Consider the following 21,836-nt stretch of genomic DNA (forward strand, 5'->3'; position numbering starts at 1 on the left):
TTAATATAAATAAATAAATTATCCTTAAACTTTAAATTTATTAATATCATGAATCTTAAATTAATTTATTAAATAAAACATTTTTTTAACTTTTAAAAATAATGTCATTTAAATCCTATTATTAATAAAAATTAATTTTAATAATTAATTAACCATAAAATAATGAAAAAAAATTTCAAAATTTACGTTAACAACTAAAATTATAATAAATGATTCAAAAATTACAACATGATCTCAAAAAATTACAAGAAAAGATCAAAATTTTGTGGTCCTTTCTTGTAATTTTTTAGGTTATTTTCTATTAATTTACAGTCAAAATTAACTTTTATTAACTATAAAGGTCAAATTGTACTGTTTTTAAAAGTTAAAAAAATAATTTACATAATAAACAAGTTTAAAGTCTCGTACTACTGGATTTAAAATTTAAGAGATAATTTGCTCGTTTATCCTATAATAAATTGTACCCTTAAATGTATATTAATCATAATTTATGAGCTGTCACTTCCATCAAAGGACTTATCACATATTTATATATATAATTATAATTAATTTTTTAATTACTTGATGGGAGACCATTATATATCAAATATTGCATGTTGCACGAAATCTAAAAAATAAGGTATGCTTGGATCAAACTTAAACTATAAATTAGCTTGAATATAAAAGAACATTTATCTCAGATCAAGTTTAACAACTCATTATGTACATACAAGATATAGAAAATATTCAATTTCAACCTTCTAATCCCTTCACCTTTGTGGCAAAAAAAAAAAAAAAATCCCAAATATCTTCCTCACGCCAACCAAAAAAATCTGAACTCTAAGAGAAAAGTGGAGTACGAGCAACTATATATGGTTGAAGACAAAATCTTCAGGAAAGTGGAATGCAACATTAACAACGCAAGATAAAATGTGAATGATTGAGATCCGATTTAATTTGTACATATTTCATACATTAATTTCTTTGTTGTGTTTTCTTTTTCATAAATTAAGTATTATATGTTGAGATGAATGTATAATCATATAAAAAAGACAAAATTCATAATGATTATATATATATATATAAAGTTGAGAAAATATCTATTCAAGAAAATGATAAAAATGTGTTTGACATGGTTTTGATATGTTCAAAAAAAAAAAACTATTGGAGTCGGTAAGAAAAGTTAAGTGTAACGGGCGTCCTAAATTAGGACTTAATCATCATACTAACTATGGTTAATCAAGGATTAACCCAAATGGATTATACAATACGAGATTAACCTAAATGAATTCTTAATATGTATTTATTTTTTTACAAACTATTTAATATAAAGGAATCCCAAGTCTTTAAAATATTTTAAGAATTCATATCATTCAATTAAACATATGCGGAAGCATGATAATAACTATTTTTACTTGCACAAATATTTTGACCCATTAATATAATACAAGCATCAAAACACAATCTCAAGAGCCCAAAATACCTTTCCATCCTACACAAAACCCATAGTACAAATGAATCAAGAATATATTAACCTAATTGGCAATATCATAAACTAAATACACATATCAACATAAAAGGAGAGAGGCCTACAGAAGTGATTATTATCACTTGGTATAATGCTCCTTTCCTCTGTTCTTCTCAGATGAGTTAGTTCCTGTAATATGTTAAAAGAGAGGGGTGAGTACAACCACTCAGTAACCAAGGTATATCTAAGTTATATAAATACATGATAATTAATCATGAATGCAAGTGACCAATAAATTTATCAAGGTGATCATTCAAACAATCACATTAATAACATGTTAATCACATTAACATTTAACTCATGTGAATAATTTCAAGAATAAAGTCAAGTATAAAATTTGCACAAATAGCCTCATATACATTATTCGCATAATTACTACATGTTCTCATTTCTACAATTATAATCATATTCTCAATATAGCCATCTATCACTCAAATGGCATGATAATAATAATATGCATGATCAATCTCTTCCTTATATCCCCCCTTATTTCCTCTGACATGAAATCCGTGGGCTAACAACCGGAAGGGATCATCCATGTGGTGAGACTACCCAAAGCCTTAATCATATCATGAGGGGCTACCGGGCCAAGATTACCTTACTCACTTATGAACACGGTTTCCCCCAAATCACACATTATGGGGTGTCATACCCAAAACTAGCTCTACCCAAAACTCCAGGTAGGCCAGTAGGGTCAAGTCCCTTAATAGGAACAATGCTACAGTACCTTACAAGGTAAGTAGCGGCTATAACCCCTAGGATTATTGGTTAATAGCCAAATACCATATGAATTTTGTGTAATCGCTAACTCCTTCACTAAGGCGAACTCCCGCCATATTATCATACTAATAAAAAAATACATTTTAAAAACTTATATATATAATTCATAATTTATAGTCAAGATTGTGCATATCATTATCAACATTAATCTCATTACTTATACTAAGTCACAATTAATTTGGTCACAAATCATAAGGTCTCAACAAAACCACATGCATTACAAACAACTATTTCAAATTTAAATATATATATATATATATATATTCTTTTGTTTTACTAACATAATTAATTAATTAACATACAAATATATAAAATAGATTTCCCCTGGTTACCTCAACCTTTGAGAGGTCAAAGGTTACTCCTCAAGTTACAACACTTCCAAAGCTTTCCAAAGCTTGAATGGTGTCAAAAGAAAATTAATCTACAATTGATCATATCCCAATGTGTCAATAATATTATTAACACAATTTTCACTCATACTCTAACACCTAAGTATTTATTTTATTTTATTTGATATTTATTTATTTTTTAAGAAATTAGTCTTAGTCTCTTGAATTCTAAAATTTAATTTCATGTATTTAAACGTATCTACTTGGTTTAATAGTCTCCTTCACAATAATTTCATTCAAATATTTTTCTAATATCAAAATTTCTCTTTTTATCCCAAAAATTCGCACATAAAAATACCCCAAAATTGCAAACTTGATTTCAAGCCTAGAATCATTATTCTATAGCCATAATAATTTATTTCTCATCTCAAATAATCATTTAAATATCAACAAATCAATTTATATTTTCAGATTTAACTAAAAATCTACCCATAGAAATCTAGGGATAAACTCAAATGCCTCAAATTCCAATTCTATCAACAAAATAATACTCTAGAATATTTATTACACTACTAACAACCTCAAAACCACATTTATTCAACATAAATTTATTCCTCTTCCAAATTCTAAATTTTCTACCACCACAAAATCAGAAACCAAAGAGAAAATATGACTAAGAAAAATGTTTAGAACACTTACCTAGTTTTAGAATACTTAAAATCTCATATGAAATATCCTATTATGGAGCTTCACCTTCTAAATCAGTCAGCCTCTCCATCAATGTCGCTCGCTCTCTCGCTCGCTCTCTGCCTCAGCTCGCGTACAGGGATGAAATGAAGAAATGACGGAAGAAGGGTGATTTTATAAAAAAAAAAATACCGCGGGTCCCATATATTTTTTTTTCTCCTCTTTCCTCTCTCTCTTCTTTTTATTATTATTATATATATGTGTGTCATGATTGCCGTGGAGAGCACCGAAAGCAATTTCTTCTTCTCCTTCTTCTTCTTTCTTTCTTTAGACATTTTTTTTTTAATAATAATAATAATAATTTAATATTTTTTTAATTAATTAATTAATTAATTTTTTTTTAAATTTTAATTTAGAATTATATCCTGATTAGATTTAACAATCATCTCCTTCTAATTTACTTACCTCTAAATATTTTTTTTTAAAAAATTTCTATTAACCCAAATTAACTATTAAAATTTAAATTGGAATGTTACATTAAGCATTCTATGAAAAGAAGTAAGAAGAAGACCAACAATAACACTTAAAGAAGTTATTACATGAGATCTATGAGCACCACATCAAGAAATCTCATTTTAAATTTGTATTTTTTAACATTATTCTCTTATCTAAATAATAGATGATAGATTTGAAAAGTTTGTTATTTTGTAGAACACAACAGTATTGTATCCATGTAACTAATTTCAGACGTGAAATAAGGCTCATTGTTGATCACAATAATTTTTGAAGAGCAATTTTTCTTTTCAACTATTCATTCAAGAGCATTTGATCATGCAGTACAATTTTTCTCTTCAATATTTGAAAATAATATATTGGACACCCTACTATTAAAAAAGTTAACTGTAATTATTAATTGACTAGAAAAATTATATGAGAATAATGTGGATGGTTTGCAAATGAAACTCATCAATGGTGAATGGGTTGATACTGATCCTTCACCTTGCATGTTTCTTCTCCTTGCAGCAGATGCAATAACGGTGGTTAATATTTACATGTGAGAAAACTATTTTTTGAAGTTTCTTAATTAATCACACATTTTTTTTTTTGCATGTTTTTGGTATGGAGTAATGAGCAATGACAGAATAAAGGCTTGTAAACACCAAGTTATCATAAGAGAAGAGAAAGAAAGGTGCTCCGTGGGATTATTTTCACAGGAGAATGACAAATAAGGACCTTGTGAAAGCATAAATGTTAAATTAAAATAAAATTTGTTAACACTGATGTTTTTAAATTTCAATACTCCTTCCATCATATTTCAATACTAAAATTTTTAATTTAATATCAATATTTTTACAAAATTTTTATTTATCATTCTCCCTATTTTCATATAGCACTAATCCCCCTTTGCAGACTTTGATGGCTAAGATTTTTGCGAAACAGGTGGCAGACACGTGTCATTTGAAGATGTTGTGTACACTGACACTTGGCTATTCAATATGTTGTTCATGTGAATCTTCTGTGTCCATTTTCTAGGAAGCCCAGTTTGGGTTTTCTTGCTGACTTTGATCCATTGCTTCACTATTTGATCATCATGTTTATTTGCGTTGCTATTTCATACTCTATATTTCAATTTCCTTTGTTTTCAAGATCTATGTTGTTTGAATAAAATAAAACGTTGTGTGCTATTCGGATCTTCTCATCATGTGCGAAGGTGGCTAATTCACCTTAAGGCAATCAAGCAATCCTATGGGAGTGCTTGCGGAGGTTGCTCTCAGTTTAGCCTAATCAATGACTACAGTCTACAGTAGCATATTATTAGTGCAAAATATTCCCTCCATTTAAAAATATAAAATATTTTTTAAGAAATTAGATGTTAAAAAATGTAAAGTATTTTTAATCTTTCGGGATGTAATTATTGTCTTTTTTTTTTAAAAAAGTGCCCCTTTTAATAATGACTTTATATTTAAAGTAGGGTGTTTAATAAGAATAAATATAAGAAAATAGGATTAGTTAAAAAATAGGTAACTATTTTATTAAAGGTAAGATTTGATTAAAAATATTTTATATTTTTAAATGAAAGGATATGTTTATAATAGTGGTCTTTTTAATAGAGGTTCAAAGGGAAATGTTGTTGAGAGTGAACACGATGACATTTTTAGAATTATAAATGTAGATGTTCGCTTTTAAGCAATTGCCATTGTTTACATTTACAACAGCGGGCCCTAAGTCATCCAATATTAAAAGTAAAATGTCAATAGCTGGACACTTTTTATTCAATATTAAAAATATATCTCATATTTTTTATAATTAAAAAATTATAACTTTCAACAACGAGTGACAGGTGGCTGCTGTTGAAATTGATTGATTATTAAAAAAAATTAAAAATTAATTATTATCTACAATGGATTTAGTGAGACCCGCGATGGTATGTTAAAAGTGGTTAACGTATGTTGCATGTCTTTTATTGTTAGCTTCTATGGCCATTCCTTCGCTGTCATCTCATTTCTCCTGCCCTTCACGACCTTCCCCTCAATCTGTCTCATCTTGTCCTTGCCATTATCTCTCTCACCCTCCTCTCAAACTTAAGGTAAGCTTAATTTCTCCACTAATTTCTTTTGACTTTGATTTTTGTTTGCTTCTATTTGATTTATTTGAATTGGGTTAGCAAATTTTTTCCTCCTCTCAAATTCAAGCTTTAGTGATAGTTGTTGAAGTTAATTTCTATGCTCTTTCCAGGTATTTTATTAAATTAGATAAATTTATTTTTTTATATGAATTGGTTGATTTAATTTATTGGAATTATAGCTGCCCGTATGAGTTACTGTTATAATTTTTATGCTACAACTTTAAATTGGACTGCTTTGACTGATAAAAAAAATTAATTTTCTAAGTTTAAAAGTTTGGGGAGGTTAATTTATTAATTTCTTATTAATAGGAGAAACAAGCAAAACAGTAAAAAATTGCTTGGAGAAATAAATGCCCCCATACAATGTCTAATGGAGTTATAATTGGGTTGACTATACCTTGATGGATGAGAAGTTGAAGAAAATGAAGCATATGTTTAATATCATCACACTAGGAATGATTGAATTTATTAATGAGATAAATATATTTTTGAAAAGATAATTTTGTTGTTATTTGAATTAGTTAGTTAATGTTTTAATTGTAATTTTATACTTTAATTTAGATGTTTAACATTACATATTCATTCTCTGAGAAAAAAGTTGACGACATCTATTAGAACATAAAAGAAGTCTCACATCTAAATTTTAAAAGATATACTTAGAAATATATATGCTTAGGAAGTATCTAACCAAATGGCTTAAACTATTTTGACGAAGTATACTTTCTTTAAGCATACTCACATATAAAAAATCTAATATGATATCATGAGCATTTGTTGGGGGACCAACAAAAAAACCAAAAAAAAAAGAAAGAAAGAAAAAAAAGAAAAAATGAAAGATGAAAAAAAAAACAAGATTAAAAAAGAAGAAGAAAGAAAAGAAGAAATTAAATAGACATAAAACCTTTGAGATTAAAAAAAAGTATAAGCCCAAACAAGAAGAAGATGAAAAATAAAATACAAAAAAAGAAATAATAGAGAGAATATTAGAATATAAAAGAAGTTTCATATCTAAATTCTAAAAGATAGATTAGAAATATATATATATATATATATATGCGCTTATGAAGTATTTAACCAAACATCTTAAGCTATTTTGGTAAAATATACTATCCTTAAATATACTTACATATAAAAAATCTAATAACATTCTCGCACGCTGAGCACAATATTTTGCGAATGGTATATGAGGTTTAAGTAATTTTTAAGGAGATTATATAGAACATTTGAGTTTTATGTAATTTCTATTGAATTTTGGATTCTTTATATGTATTGGTACTGGTTAGCTAATGATAAATTATATATAACATTTTCATTTGTTGGAATGAAGAGAATAAGTAAAAACAATATAATCTTAAAAAAAAAAACAAGGCTTTAAATATTGGTAGCAACCAATGTTAAAATTTCTTTATTTTTTAAAAAATTCAAGCAATTGACTACTTTTAATAGTGGTTTTGGAATTGCTGTTGAAAGTTATTTACAACAGCAATTGTTTAATGGTTATTGAAAATCACTGATTTTTAATATCCCCTATAACAATAGTGGTTCTCTAACTGCTGTTGATACTGTTTTTTAATTACTTGCTATTAAAGACTCATCATGTAATAATGGCACTTGTATCTTTGAAGACACATCTTTTCACTTTAGGTGGTAGATTTTTTTCTTACCCCTCAATTTGAGGGTTGGGTATAAAATGACATAATATAAATAATATTATTATAAATTACTCTCATTTTTTTCACACCTCTCACTCTTTCTCTCTCCCCCCTTAAAACCACGAACAAATCTAGTAGGTGTAGGGGGCACACTAATCGCTCGTGGGAAAAGAATTAAAACTTTTACTTGTTAAAAAACATTAAAATAGATTTTGGCTTCCTCACTTCATATTATATTTTCAATTTGGCCTCCCATGCATCGTCATTGCTTAAAATTAAAACGTAATTATATTTAAGTCAAATATATTGATTTTATAATTACTCTTAAATAATGATTAAATGAAATTATTTATTTTTTAATAAACCTCTTAAACAATATAATGTTCCATTCCCTCTCAATCTATTACATTCTATTTCATTAACAGTATTCATTTCCTATTTATCATATACTCTCAAACATATGCTTATATATTTAAAAGGAAAAACATAATTTTTAATCTCCGTACTTTGCTTGTATTTTATTATTTGTCCCTATATTTTTTTTGGTATTATAATTCCTTACACTTTTATTTTTTTATTATTTTAGGTTCATCTATGAACAAAGTGTAGGGACTTTAAAGGGATTTAGAGTAATGAAAAATAAAATTATAAGGATCTAAAACATAAAAAAAAATTACAGAGATTAAAAGCAAGATGTGGGCAAAATATAAAGATTTAAAATTATATTCTTTTTTCTTAAAAAACAAAAACAAAGAACAAGAGAAAAGTGGAGGAGGAGCAACAAGGTGAGACTTTGGAAACATGGAAGGCAACAGGAACAAGGGCACATGATCAATGATTGCTTAAAATAATTAAATTGATTAAAGCCACCAGAATATGTGGAACGTGAAAAGCAATTAGGCATACACTGCAGCTTCATCACCTCTTTTACACGGTCAAATTAAAGGTGATCAAAAGTGTGATTTGGTTTGGTTTTAATCAAAATTTGAATAAAAATTAATCAGTTTATACAAAAAAAGTGACACTTGATCAATTTTTTATTATGGTCATTTTGATTTGGTTTCTAAACAGTTTGATTCAATTTGATTCATATATTAATCAAGTTTTAATACATATTTTTAACATATAAAATCATATATTAAGGCTAGTATAATTTTTCACCCTCCTTTTTTTCTTTTATATTTCAACTCCAAGTCACACTATTCTTAACTTGATCATTTATGAACGGAAACAAACATCATATTTAAAATAAAAGTATTTAAATTTTATTATCAATAAACATCAGAGTATATGCATTTGTAAGTAACATCAATTATTCATTATAAATTGTCTTAATATTTATAATAAAAGGTAAAAAAAAAGTTTGTTTGGGTTGGACTTTAGTTGAAATTAATATTAAAAAAACACTAATTAATAGTCTAGTATTAATAATAAAAAATACATTTAAAAATAACAAAAATGTATGATTTAGGTTTGATTAAGGTTTAAAAAAGGGGACACATAAACCAAACTATTCAATTTTTAAATTTATTAAACTAAACTAAGCCTTATTAATAATTGATTTTATTCAATTTTTATTAGATTAATTTGATATGGTCAGTTTTAAATCACATGATTACACCAAACCCACGGCCACATTCATTAATTCTTTGATTGCTTTCAACAACACCGTAAGTCTTGCTCCGTTATGTGAGGCTTGCCACGTGAATTTTATGGTATTGTACTATTGTTATGTTTTGTCAATAATCAATTTTTTTAAATTTATTATTTATCAAAAATTATACTCACTCTAGTCCTTATTATAAAACACCTCGAATTACCTTACTAAAATAAAAAAAAATGTGTGGTTAAATTATTAATTTTATCTAAAAATATGATAAAATTTTAATTTTAATCCTGACTAAATGAAATTTTATTTTAAATTTACATTACATTTTCTTTCACAATTAATGAGTTTAAATCAAAATAATATTAAAAAAATATAACTAATACCAATGGCAGGCCTATATGTATGTATGTCAGGAATGCCTCCATTCACTTAAAAAAAATTGCATGTTAATATAATAATAATAATCACGTCATGTTGTTCAATCCAAGCTTGCAAGTGGATAGTGAAATTTTTCTCGAAACACATATGACATTATAAATGAATTTAAAAAAAAATCATAAAGTGCACTGAATTATCTTTGAAATTCCACTTACAGGACATCACCATCAATATTGCATAACCTCCATTTTGGTTCAACATTATCTATGAACAGTTATTCATGATTGTATGTTTAGTGATAAAGAAATGATTTAATAATTAGTATTTAATATTTTAATGTGACGACTTCAAATATGGGACTTTGAATTAGAATTCTCTGGACAAGCAGGACGATGATGTGTGCAAGATTATTATTATTATTAAGTGGATCATGGGTCCCCAAAGCCAAACTTGACCATCTTTATTTATTTGTCACATGAGCCATACATATATAATATTAATTATTAATTTATTATAGTATCTTTTAATTGTTTGAATTTTTTAATTAAATGTATTTCTTATTAAAAATTACAAAAGAAATTGGTTCTAAATTTGGCTGAAGAGATGGTAAATTTTACTTTAGTATGAATGACAATTAAAGAGATCATAAGAGACTTAATATCAATTCAGGATTTAAAAAAAAAGATTTTCAGTGTTAAAATATAAGAAAATGAGTACTAAATTTAATAATTTAGATTATAATGAAATCCTGATTTTTTCTTTTTTATGATCATAATTCCTCCGGTTGGCAACTGGGCAATAATAAGTTTAGTTTGTTCAACTTCCATCATTCATTCAACTATGATTTCTTATGTTCACATTTTTTTCTCTTTCTCCCACCAAAGCAAAACCACATTAATTGTTCACTAAAAAAAACCACATTACTTAATTACCTCACATTTCCCACTTGCGTCCATTTTTTAGTATAATTTTTCTGATCTTATTTATAAGTTACTTCCAACATATTTTACTAAAAACTAAGAAAAGCTTAAACCCCATTAACTATATTAAAATTTAATAAATTTTCACATCCACCTTCTAATAAGGAGCAAAAAAATTATTTTTAATAATTTGTTTAGCATTGAATAAGGGGAAAAAAATAAAAATGAACATAGAAAATAGTGAAATGTGAAATTAATATTCTCTGTATTCTATAAATAAGCCCAAAGGAGTTTATTATATTGAAAGGCTAGGGTTTAACCTTCAGAAATTAGTGAATGATTTTCTTTTATTTGAATTATAAATATAAACTATGAATAACTTCTCATAATAAATCTTGATCAAATTCTAGTATTTTTATTTAAAAATTATTGAAGTATATTAAATATCCTCTTTAACATGAATTTATTTCAAAAATAAATAAACTTTTCTCTTTCTGTCTTACCATCCTAAAAATAAAGTCAAACATTATCTTTAAATTTGACATTTAATTTTTTTTGCCTGAAATTTGACATTTAATTAATTACTTCATTGAATCCCACCATGTATAAAATATTGTGCCATGTTTTTTTAAGACAAAAACTAGATCTGGCGATGAAAACAAAGATACACTATGAAGACTATAATTAAATGTTGAAAACACATGAAATTTAATTTAATTTAATGTTATAATTGAGTGCAATTTACTGCTTCATCTTTTAATTCAATTAGACATTAATTTTATGCATCATATAAAATCCAAAAACAAATTAAATTTTCATGCTGATATTGATATAATGATTGATGGATTGATCGATCATTTTGTAGCGAGTGTTACTGGTGCAAGTGAAGATTAGCAACGCATGACATTGGAAGGGTGGCAATGATCGTGAATTCACGGTTGACAAGAAATTTTCGGTTATGACATCAAAAGAGGACAAAAGATGACTATTTTATTATAATTATAATAATCATTTAATTAGGGAAAAGTATGAAGAAAATAGAATGGAGAAGAAATGAGAAGGATAAATTTTCAAAAACAATAAACTTCTCTATTATTTTTGGAAGTTTTTTGTCCTTCCTATTTTTCTCTCCATCTACATAAAAAGTAAATGTAAAAATCCAATATATTTTCTCTTTCTTATTTATTATCATTTTCCTAAATCATCTCAATGATTAGATTCTTGTATTTATATACATATATATATATATATATATATTATGCTTTATTAATATACTCAATTCTCAAAATCTGACTCACTCAAATAATCATATAAAAAAAATAACAGTCCAACGCAAAGATTATAAAGATGGATAATAAAAAAAAATCTAACACATTTTTCCATAAATAACTAAATCAAATTTCCGCACATTCATTTGGGTTGGATAAGCTAACAACAATCATTATTAATCTCAGCTTTATTTTCCGTTTCATTGCAGCAAATTATTAAGTCATACATAAAGTTTAGATCAAAGCTATGAGAATTAATTAAATTTCTCCAATACTTCTTCATTTTTATCCTCAACGTTTTTCCATATAAATTAACATGACTTGATGCACTACAATGGAGGATAATGAGGGTCCCACCTAATGTCACCTAGTCTTGCTCAATTCAAACTGATCAGCAATAATCAGAAGCCTAAAAGCCTAAAAAATTGGAGTACTGGACTAATTCCTTAGACTCCACGTAATGCCCAAGTAAAAGAAAGCACAATAGCGTTCAGGAGAATCAAGAACAAGTACACAGCATTCAGCTAAAAAGCTTTACATTTTTCAGCATATTTTATTACCAACTAAACAATAAGTAAGAAATTCAAAGTAACAGCAAATCATAAATGAAAACATGAAGAAATACCATATTCTTTTTATAACAAGAAAATTTAGATGAGTTAAAAAGCTCACCAGAGCTAAGATATACTTTAAAGCTCAAAAACTGCTTACAAAAATATTTACATGTTACTCACCAATTACATGTTACCCACCAAGAAGATCCTCACTCCACAGGATTTCATCCACAGCCTCATAAGTCAGGAGCAAAATCCTTACCAACTGATAAAGGAATAAAATATTAATTTATGATTTGTTTAATTTATCGAACTTTATTGCAAACTAAGCATGAAGCATCCAAGGTTGGACAAAGATTGTTTTTGGCATTAATACAATCCAGGAGGGGGCATGCCAAGTACAAAACCACCGCCTTTATGGAAAGCAATCACAAGTAAAGAAACAGCTAAATAGAGAATCTTTTAGGATAATGCTAGCCACTATAATAATACCACAGAATAAAGATACTGATCCCCATGTCGGACAACTAAAAAGAGATAGCCCCAATCTTTAGAAAAACCGAAAGCACTGATGAGACTTCATCTAACTAGGCTATGACCCCATACACTAAATAAAGATGCCACCGTAAAGAGATAACTATAGACTGTTCATGTAAAGCATCAGCTTTAGAATTTGGATTAGAAAAAAGCATACCATTCATCCCATGGGCTACTAAGAGAATCAGAAACACAACTTCAATGAAAGATTACACAATACCTATTTTCTTTTGGGCGGGGAGATTAACGGGTAGGTTTTAGCTTAAGTAAGTAACAAAATGGAAATGCAGGGGAAGGGGAAAAAGATAGCGAAGAGACCAGTGCGCCGGATCAAATTATGGAATAAAATTACAATTTCTCTAATGTTGAGCACACATCTGTAGCAATAGCCCATACCTGGATATGGAGGCAACATGTAAAAACACTCGCAGTTTCCTTTTCAAGGCTATTACTAAGAAGCGCTCAATTTTTACGAGTTTAGACATCATCCTCTTGTTTAGCCATTCGCAGCGGCCACTGACCCCCTTCATTTGCACGCTCGTCAAGGCAGCTTCAAGCCAAGTATCTGAACAGATTGGGATTATCTTTGTCTCTTTCCAAGTAGTCCCGAGAGATCAAGTCTTCAATCCTTTTCTTAATTGCCTTGACATCAGGCTATACATAATTACGTTCCAAACACACATTAGATAGAGAATAAGACAGGCAGGCAGGCAGAAAATAAAACAAGTGGTGGAATATAGACCTTGAACATGCGCCCTAACTGCTCAACACACTCCATTACTAACTGTTGGTAACCCAAAGTTTTTCTGCTCTTCATAATACGCACAATGGATGCATCAATAGCATATCTTCTGTCCTTGTCGACATCATCAACTACTTTTTTCTTCTCATCTACGGGCGGAAGAGGAATCTGCAATAGAAAGGTGCCACAATCTCAGCGTAGTCAGTCAAACAGGGATTTAGATCACCAAACACGTCAGATAAGAGGGTTTTTTTTTTTTTTTTTTTGGGGGGGGATTTAACCATGCTAGTTCGTGCATTTACAAATATCAGTACCTTAATCCTCCTCATTTTGTCCGTGAATTTTGAATTAAATTCAAAAATATCAGCAGATGATATTGTTTTTGTGCTTGGCTCCTTGTTAAGAATCTTGTACTTGGCACATGACAAGGAGTGAAGCAGTCTAATAACATCATCATCAGTCAAGTTCAACTGAGTCAATATCTCTGAGTAACTCAACTTATCTGAAGAATTAAAGAGAAGCAGCGCAGAAGCCTATCGAAAAACAAGAGAAAACACAATCAGCATAAGAAACCCAAACAGGAATCATTGGACACCCAAAAATTTGAAATGAAGGGGTGAGAAACAAGTAATACTTTTATACAAAAGAAGCATGTGATAAGAATATAACCTGGTAGGTTGTCACAACCAGCTCCACAGGTCTTGCATCAAATTTTCCGGTTATGTTGCAGGTACCCAAGGAGTAAATCCATGTCAATTTTCTGTGCTTTGTTTTTGTTTGATAAAACTCCTTGAAAACTTCAACGCACTTGACCTATCCAAAATGGAGGAAGAGGAAGGGACATTAAATATCAACAAAATGCTGGTTAATTAGTATAGAACACTGGGCAAAAAGATCCAGATATACCATTTCTGCTGGAAGGTTGAGATCAAAAGATTTGTAACTTGGCCAGAATCCAGTAGTCAGAACTGTGACTGTCAGGTCAAGTCCTGCGTCTGCATTAGGATTAATGCTGAGGTACTCTTCAAAACTAGCTTGGTTTTCCCTCGCCAGAGTCAAATCTGTAACCTGGTGGGAGCAACAACAAGCACTTGAATATTTTCTTTAAATATCCAACCACAGCACCTGATTGTCGCATATCAGTTCAATTCATATAGACTTTAAGGAGACTGACCATTCCTTCCATCTTTGAAGTAAACTGACCACCACATTGTTGCTTCAATTTTGTCAAGATACTTCTCTCATGTTCATCATTGGCACTCTTGTCAAAGAGAAGCCTCCGAGCCAGCTTCTTCCTGCAAGCAATCAAGCAAGATCATGAGTATTCTTTCAAAGGATCTGATAGAAACAGGGTGCTTCTGCTATTTCAAGTATCACCACAAGAGATTGTTTCTGAGTAGCCTTATGATACAATAATAGCATTTGGTAATATGTTAAAAATTTGATTTAGGGTAAAAATCCACATTTCAAGATTTGCAGAAGGCTACAATGACCCTTAACGTTTAACCCCTGTCATTAGTATCATGATGAAACATTATGATTTTGCCAAGATTATAAAAGGAACATCTAGATATCTCTATAATAGTTTTTTTTTTCTTTTTTTGCCAATGATATCTCTTGTTGGGACCAATTAGTTTGTTATTATCTTCTCCTTTTAATGCTGTTTATTTGTCGAATGTTCTTTCCTGATTACTAGGGATTTAATGTTCAATATCATTCTGTTCTTATTCTTCCTATTTCTTCAGTCCCAATTCAAGGGATTGAGTAGCAGATCTGTTGCCAGTTGCCACCTCTACTATATCTGTTGTATCAGTCACCGGCTTAAGACACAAGGGAATATATAGTTTTGGGCTGCTTCATCTTTATTATTCATAAGCGAGCAAGAGGGTAACTCTCCACATTATCCCCACTAAAATGTTTGCTAGATTAAACAATGAGTGTAGGCCAAGGGCTGTAAATCTTAAGACGATGGTGATGGTGATGGTGCGCATAGCCCAAATGTCTCTCAATTTTCATTTGATACCACCGTGTTTCCATTATCGTTTTCTTAATATCTTAACCACATTTTATCTCTCATTCTAGGTGTTTTCAACAATAAACTTCTACCTTTTTATGCAGCAGTATGAGTGCTAACACTTGCTGCTTCTAGTTCTACTTAAAATAAATGAAAAAGAAAAAAGCAACCCTGAATTTGTTTCTTGGAAATGAATCAAAAAAATAGTGGCAGAAATTTTTTTAAAAACACAGTTGCTAATGACCGATAAATTTTTTAGAACATCTTACCTGATTTAATGAAATAAATGAACAAATGAAGTTATGGAAAAACGTAGAACACCATAGAAAAGCAATAATAAAACTTAATCATCAACAAAAATTCCCTTTATCCTTTAATTTTACCTATAGAATTCAGCAAACATGTCTTTGTCACTAATATAGGCAAGCAGCTTGACCACCTGCACATAGACAAATCCAAAAATATCGAAGTCAAGAATCAAGTTTACAAAAGCACGTGGTACATCTATATTAATGCAGACCTTTTCAAGAGTTTCTTCAATTGCTTCATCACTCAATTTTTCACTTCCTCCTTTCTTGAGAATATTGTCACAAAAAGTTGCAAGCAGTTCTGCACTTGAGCTTCCAGCAACACCCTTGTTGCAGAAGACCTCAAAAGCTTCCTTATGTGCCTGCAAGATCAAAACTTTTTAGCTATATAACAGTATAATTATCCCACATAACAATTTCAAAGTCATTGTCTGATCAAAACCTTATGGAAAAGTGTATGATTCTGAAAACAGTCATTCACATAAGCCAGGTACTTGTCATGCAGCTCAATCACCTTCCGAACAAAAACCTGGAGAGAAACCAATTTCAGTTTCCTCACACAAGAAAATTGCTTTGTCTTCGAATTAAGAAATTTCAGCTATTACCTGTTCCTGCATGCCGACAACATCCCTTTTCTCTGCCTGTAGGCATATTAATCAGAAAGATAAAAATAGCAAAGTAAGGAGTAAAAATAAAATTTCTTCAGATCGCATCATTTTCAGAATGATAAGACAGTTTGAAGCTATTGGTTGCCAAAAATGTGGATCCTTGGGCTCTTCAGAACTTAATGATACTAGTACTTCACAGGAACCCCGTACAGATCTAGAGCAAAAACATTTGATTTAAACCAAATGAACTAGCTATGTACACTGTAATTAGAATTTCAGTATTATTACTTTCACTTGCACCTTATAACCTTTTAGTGACATCATAAATCTGCTTGTGAAACATTTTGCAACCAAAAAAAAACGGGGGGGGGGGTGAACCAAATCATTTCAACTTTACATTGCTGCATGATAATTCTGACTCAGTAAGCATAGAGGAAAGACGTAAATTTCAGTTTTTGGAGTCCCATCCATAACAGATAATTAAAGACCAATTTCAGAAAATAACTATTCACGTGTGTATTTGTGTAACTGGAGAAGATCATTGACTTATTTACAGCTCATCTAAGATATATAAATATACTCAGGTACTTCAGTTCAGTGGGGTTTAAATGAACTATTTTGGGTATTTTATTCATTTATTCACGTTGTAGGCATGTGCATATTTTATATTATGTTTCTTTATCAATTTATTGCCATATCTTACATGATGTGAATCAATTCTTTATTTGGAAAACCTTTCTAAAGCATGATACATGCACTACAGGACAATTATTAGTTCTGAACATGGAAGGTAATGTATGCCCAAGTAAAACTTTACATTTAATAATCTCAAACTATAAATGAATAAACAGTAGACTAAATAACTGATCGGGAACGGACCTTTTTGTTACTAACTGCATCTTCAGCCAGCTTCACCAATGCCATTCCTTCAGTAGTAACATGCTACAATATGGAAGGAAAGACAACATCATTTAACCAAGCCAACACGATCCCACTTCTCATAGGCACACAAACCAGGGAGGAAAAGCAGAAAGATAAGCTCAACAGTATCAACCTGCTTAAATATGCCAGAAACAGGATCTAACCCCCGAGGTATTTTAGAAAAGAGCCTGAACATCCGTGATAAGTCTTCAATCTAATCATTTAATGGAAACATTAAACATGTTACATCTTAGCAGGCTGTAAAACAATTCTAGGCATCATAAGTGAAAAGAGTTTACCAAATACCTTGTCGTCTCTAAGTAATGCATGACATCCAGAGTGCTCTTTTTCAAGGAGTTGGGTCGCATACACAGTTAAAAGTTCATGTTGAACTTTCTAGAAATATTTTTCCACAAGAACAACAGAAGCATCATAAGTTGTTAAGAAACTTTGAAATTGAACCACAAAATTCACCAGCCCATAACAATTTTTTTTTTTTTTTGGGAGAAGCTAAGCAAGATATGACCCATTAACATAGTAGTAGACCAGCTGGTCAACAACAAACCTCAAGTAACCTTGGCTCGCTACTAGAATGCAAGTAATGAGCAACCCTATCTTTTTCACGCCTTAAGCACTTCTCAGCCTATAAACACCAGAGCCAATTATATACAGTAATGTAAATGGAATGAACACGTTACAGTAACACAACTGAGAAAACATACCTTGAGCATATAATCAGGACAAGAATCTTCAAGGATCCAGTTGGAAGCCTTTAGAGAATAATATGCGGAGGTGTCTTTGAGCAAGTCAGCTTCAAAATCATTCTCATAGCAATCCATTTGCCCCATTCCAATTTCAACAAATATATCCAGGACATTCTTTAATAAAGCTCGATCAATTTGTTCTCCTTCCCGTTCTTGATCAATCTTTAAAAAAAATGATTAATTCATATAAATTTGCATTACTGAAAATCTCACTAAATTAAGCAGGACAACTTACAAGAGATATAACTGCATCCCTCGCTTTACCATTTAGTTCCTTGTATACCTGTACATACAGAAGCCCATAAAATTGATTTGCAATAAAACTAATTTCAGTACTAGCACTAGAAAGCTCATCCCAACAGAAAGAATAACATAATCCCATAGAAGGTTCAGCTGTTGCATTACCAAATCCCGGAAGCAGCTCAGTCCAACATCTTCAAGAGGTGGAAGCGATCTCCGAGCAACAAAGTAGCGATCTAAATAGTAAAAGAAGCGGGAAAGCCACCTAACCATAATCTTATGGTTTGCCCACCTTCTCACTAGCTCTCTCAACAAAAATTCATCATGCTTCTCTCTCAAAGAAGGTAATACCTAAATGAAACAAAAAGATGGTATCTTATTAGAAGAAATGCCTGAAAGAAAATAGAAGCAACCAACAAATACAAAAAATGAGTACAATAAACTAGACATGACCCCAAAAAAACAACTCATCACAAAATTTGAGGTTTATCTAATGATTTTTAAAATACATCAAAGTCGAAACTAAGTGGGAACTATCCCACAAAATCTTCCAAGAGCATCTCCATAAGATAAAGGACAGATCACCCTGAAAGTACTGCCTTCAAACCAAGTGGTGGTTACATAATGTAAGGAATCAACTAAATCATTCATGAACAGGGAGCTCATACCTTTCACATAATCACATTAAGTGCAGGGTATTTTCTAGTCAAGAAGAATATGTCAATGTTAAATTTGAAGAGCTAAAATTTACTTCCACATCTACGAGAAAACAAAAAAAAAAAAAAAAACTAGTTATATATTTATATGACTTATGTGCCTCATTCTCACATAAATATGGATCTGATGTTGGAAAGAGGCAGTCATATTGTGTCTTGTTATCTTTTCTTTCTCCGAGAACATGGACTATTCACACTTTTCATTCTTAACAGCTTCAGAAAGTTCATATGGATCTATAAACTTTCTTCATCTTGTTCCTGATAGTACAACATGGATATAATATCAACTGCCACTTGCATTTCCTCAAGTGAAATATCTTCCATTATAGGCTTTCTTAAAAGTTTACTCCATACACGGAGCACATGCAAAAATCAAAGATAAACACTGCTATTACTTCATAAATCAATGATATATTGCTACTGCTTTTATCCTATGAGGATCATTTACTACTTTGCAAATTACGTCTTTAAAGGAAGTAGGAAAAATTTTAGGTAGTAGTTATTTTATGATGTTTTATTAAGACATTAAAAATTTTAAATTGTTTATTATGGAAAATGTTGAGTCTTCCAATTGAAAGATTCAGTTCCAAATTATTGCTATTAAGAAAAATAACTGTTACGTATGAAGATGGAAGAAATACATTGTTATATTAATAGGCCTGCTAAGAAGAAGCAACAAACACATTAAACAAATAGTCTTACAACAACGAGCCCCCTCGGTAAGAACGCTCTTTTTCCAAGAAAGCCACTTTGTCAACTGCTAAAAATACTTTACCTCACCTTTTCCTCTCCTCAAATCCACTTTTCATTGACCAAACGCAGTCTAAATTCTCACCCCACTAATGGTTGATGAATAAGATCACCCTCATAATAATTAAGAGCCAATCACAGTTAAATGCAAAAACAATAGCTACAAAAGCGAGCCAATCACACATACATAGATATATACACATCTGCTTCATTAGTATATTGTCATAAATTCAGAATCAAATAAAAATATTTGAATATTTAATAAAATGTCTTCCAAATCATGAAGTGTGAATTACATTCCATGTCATTCAGAAGTTGTTATCACTACAATTGTGATGCAACGGTAGCTTTATAAATAAGTTTGACATAATCAATATCATACCCCATTAGTTACTCGTTTTCCATCTTCTAGGATTTCTTGTAAGAACAACATGATATGCCTTCTTAAATAGAACAAAAGCTTGTCAATTAGCCATTTAAGTCGTGATTATACAACCTTCGTCAAATTCATTGCCATGGGAAACGACATGACATTTAATGTCATGAGGTTAGGCAAGTGTTACCCTCCCAGGAAAAAAGCAAAACTTAAGACTGTAACGCAACAAACCGCAGATAGTCCACAACGTGCGAGTTTATCCACAAGATATCCAGACAGTAGGCTTACTCACCGTTGATAGAATGTACTCTTCAAACGATTCCCTGTACTTGTCATAAAGTTGCTGAGAATAATCATAAGGATGCTTTTGAGTGCACATATTGTAGATATACCTGCAACACGATTTAAGGAAATGCAGTGCCTAACGAAAATATGCGATCTACTCAAGCAGAAGAGATCAAACAAATAAAAAGTGTATAGACAAAACATGTTAACAATGAAACAGCTCAGAGACGGATACGTATACAACATCATATAGTCCTCGGAGCTAAACTGAGGCTCAGGCAATCCTTCAAGAATATTCTTGAGCTTTTTGATGCCCTTCTGCATGAAATCCCATCCTTGTTCTAGGTAGATCGTCTTGCGCTCACTCACCGACATGGTGGCAAACTAAATCCCAGATATTAGAACCTGTAGAAAAGACCCGAAATATTTATAAAATGAAATAGGTACATTAACTTTACCTTGAAAAGAATCAGAAAATAGGAATGAAATCATAGCAATCGGCATAAAAGAACCACCTATCAAAGAGCCACGGCCAAACAATTCAATCTCCACCACACAACCGTTCAATTCCCCTTCTTCTTATACAAACCATCACCAAACAAATAATGCGAATCCGTCACTTACAAACAGGACTCGGAAATTCAAGCAGCAGATAACAACACAGATCAGAAGAGCGAGATCATGAAAAACCTACATATAAATGACAACAAAACCCCTTCCTTAACGAAGGAGGAAGCTCAATCGGAGACTTATTCCCAAATGAAACCCTAGCTATGATTGTTAACGGAGGAGGTGATGAACCGGAAGAAGGAAGAAGGAAGAAGACAAGCTCAAATTCAGCATTGAAGGTCTGAAAATAAAGGATTCTGTTTGGTCTACAACAATGCGAAAAATTTATTAGGAATTAATGCAGGTTACGAGTATATTAAATGAAAATCGTTTTATTACAAATTAACTGTGGTCGAAAATCGTTTCTCCCCTTGATTATTATTATTATTACATCTGTGTTGTCAGACATAAAAAAGTAATTTTTAATCAAAAATATATCATACTTTATAACAATTAAATTATTTTTTAATTTTATTTTTTTATTAATATAAAAATATTTAATATAATTATATCATTATTTAAAATTAAAAATAAAAATAAAAATATATTATTTTTTATGATATTTTTTATACATTTAAAAATATCTTATAATATTAATTATTTTTTATACAAATTATTACATCTGTGTTTTTGAAAAAAAAAAAACAATTAGTGTT

At 30.2% G+C, this 21,836-nt stretch overlaps 1 protein-coding gene across 4 annotated transcripts; it reads right to left on the reverse strand.

Annotated features, from left to right (window-relative positions):
- Nucleotides 1-12,275: 12,275 nt before the first annotated feature.
- On the reverse strand, nt 12,276-21,447 carry LOC129292956 (cullin-1-like). 4 transcript variants are annotated; one of them, XR_008589059.1, is made up of 22 exons: nt 21,266-21,447; nt 21,087-21,146; nt 20,807-20,976; nt 20,579-20,678; nt 18,610-18,795; nt 18,440-18,487; nt 18,163-18,366; nt 18,006-18,083; nt 17,747-17,836; nt 17,574-17,654; nt 17,399-17,461; nt 16,517-16,552; nt 16,354-16,440; nt 16,124-16,273; nt 15,987-16,042; nt 14,764-14,884; nt 14,496-14,657; nt 14,259-14,402; nt 13,904-14,122; nt 13,590-13,757; nt 13,244-13,501; nt 12,276-12,575 (listed from the first exon to the last, which is right to left on the reverse strand). XR_008589059.1 is itself a non-coding variant. In XM_054930704.1 (20 exons), the coding sequence occupies exons 2-20, from the start codon at nt 20,944-20,946 to the stop codon at nt 13,400-13,402; spliced, it is 2,235 nt and encodes a 744-aa protein (XP_054786679.1). In that variant the 5' UTR covers nt 20,947-20,976; nt 21,087-21,447; the 3' UTR covers nt 12,989-13,399. The 4 variants fall into 4 exon arrangements, 1 of the variants encoding a protein (XP_054786679.1); XR_008589060.1 differs by lacking the exon at nt 21,087-21,146; XR_008589058.1 differs by having other exon boundaries at nt 21,087-21,447.
- Between the last annotated feature and the right edge of the window lie 389 nt (nt 21,448-21,836).

The sequence above is a fragment of the Prosopis cineraria genome, unplaced genomic scaffold (genome assembly GCF_029017545.1).
Source record: "Prosopis cineraria cultivar Desert tree isolate PC_DT_omini unplaced genomic scaffold, ASM2901754v1 PC14, whole genome shotgun sequence".
Classification (NCBI taxonomy): domain Eukaryota; kingdom Viridiplantae; phylum Streptophyta; class Magnoliopsida; order Fabales; family Fabaceae; genus Prosopis; species Prosopis cineraria.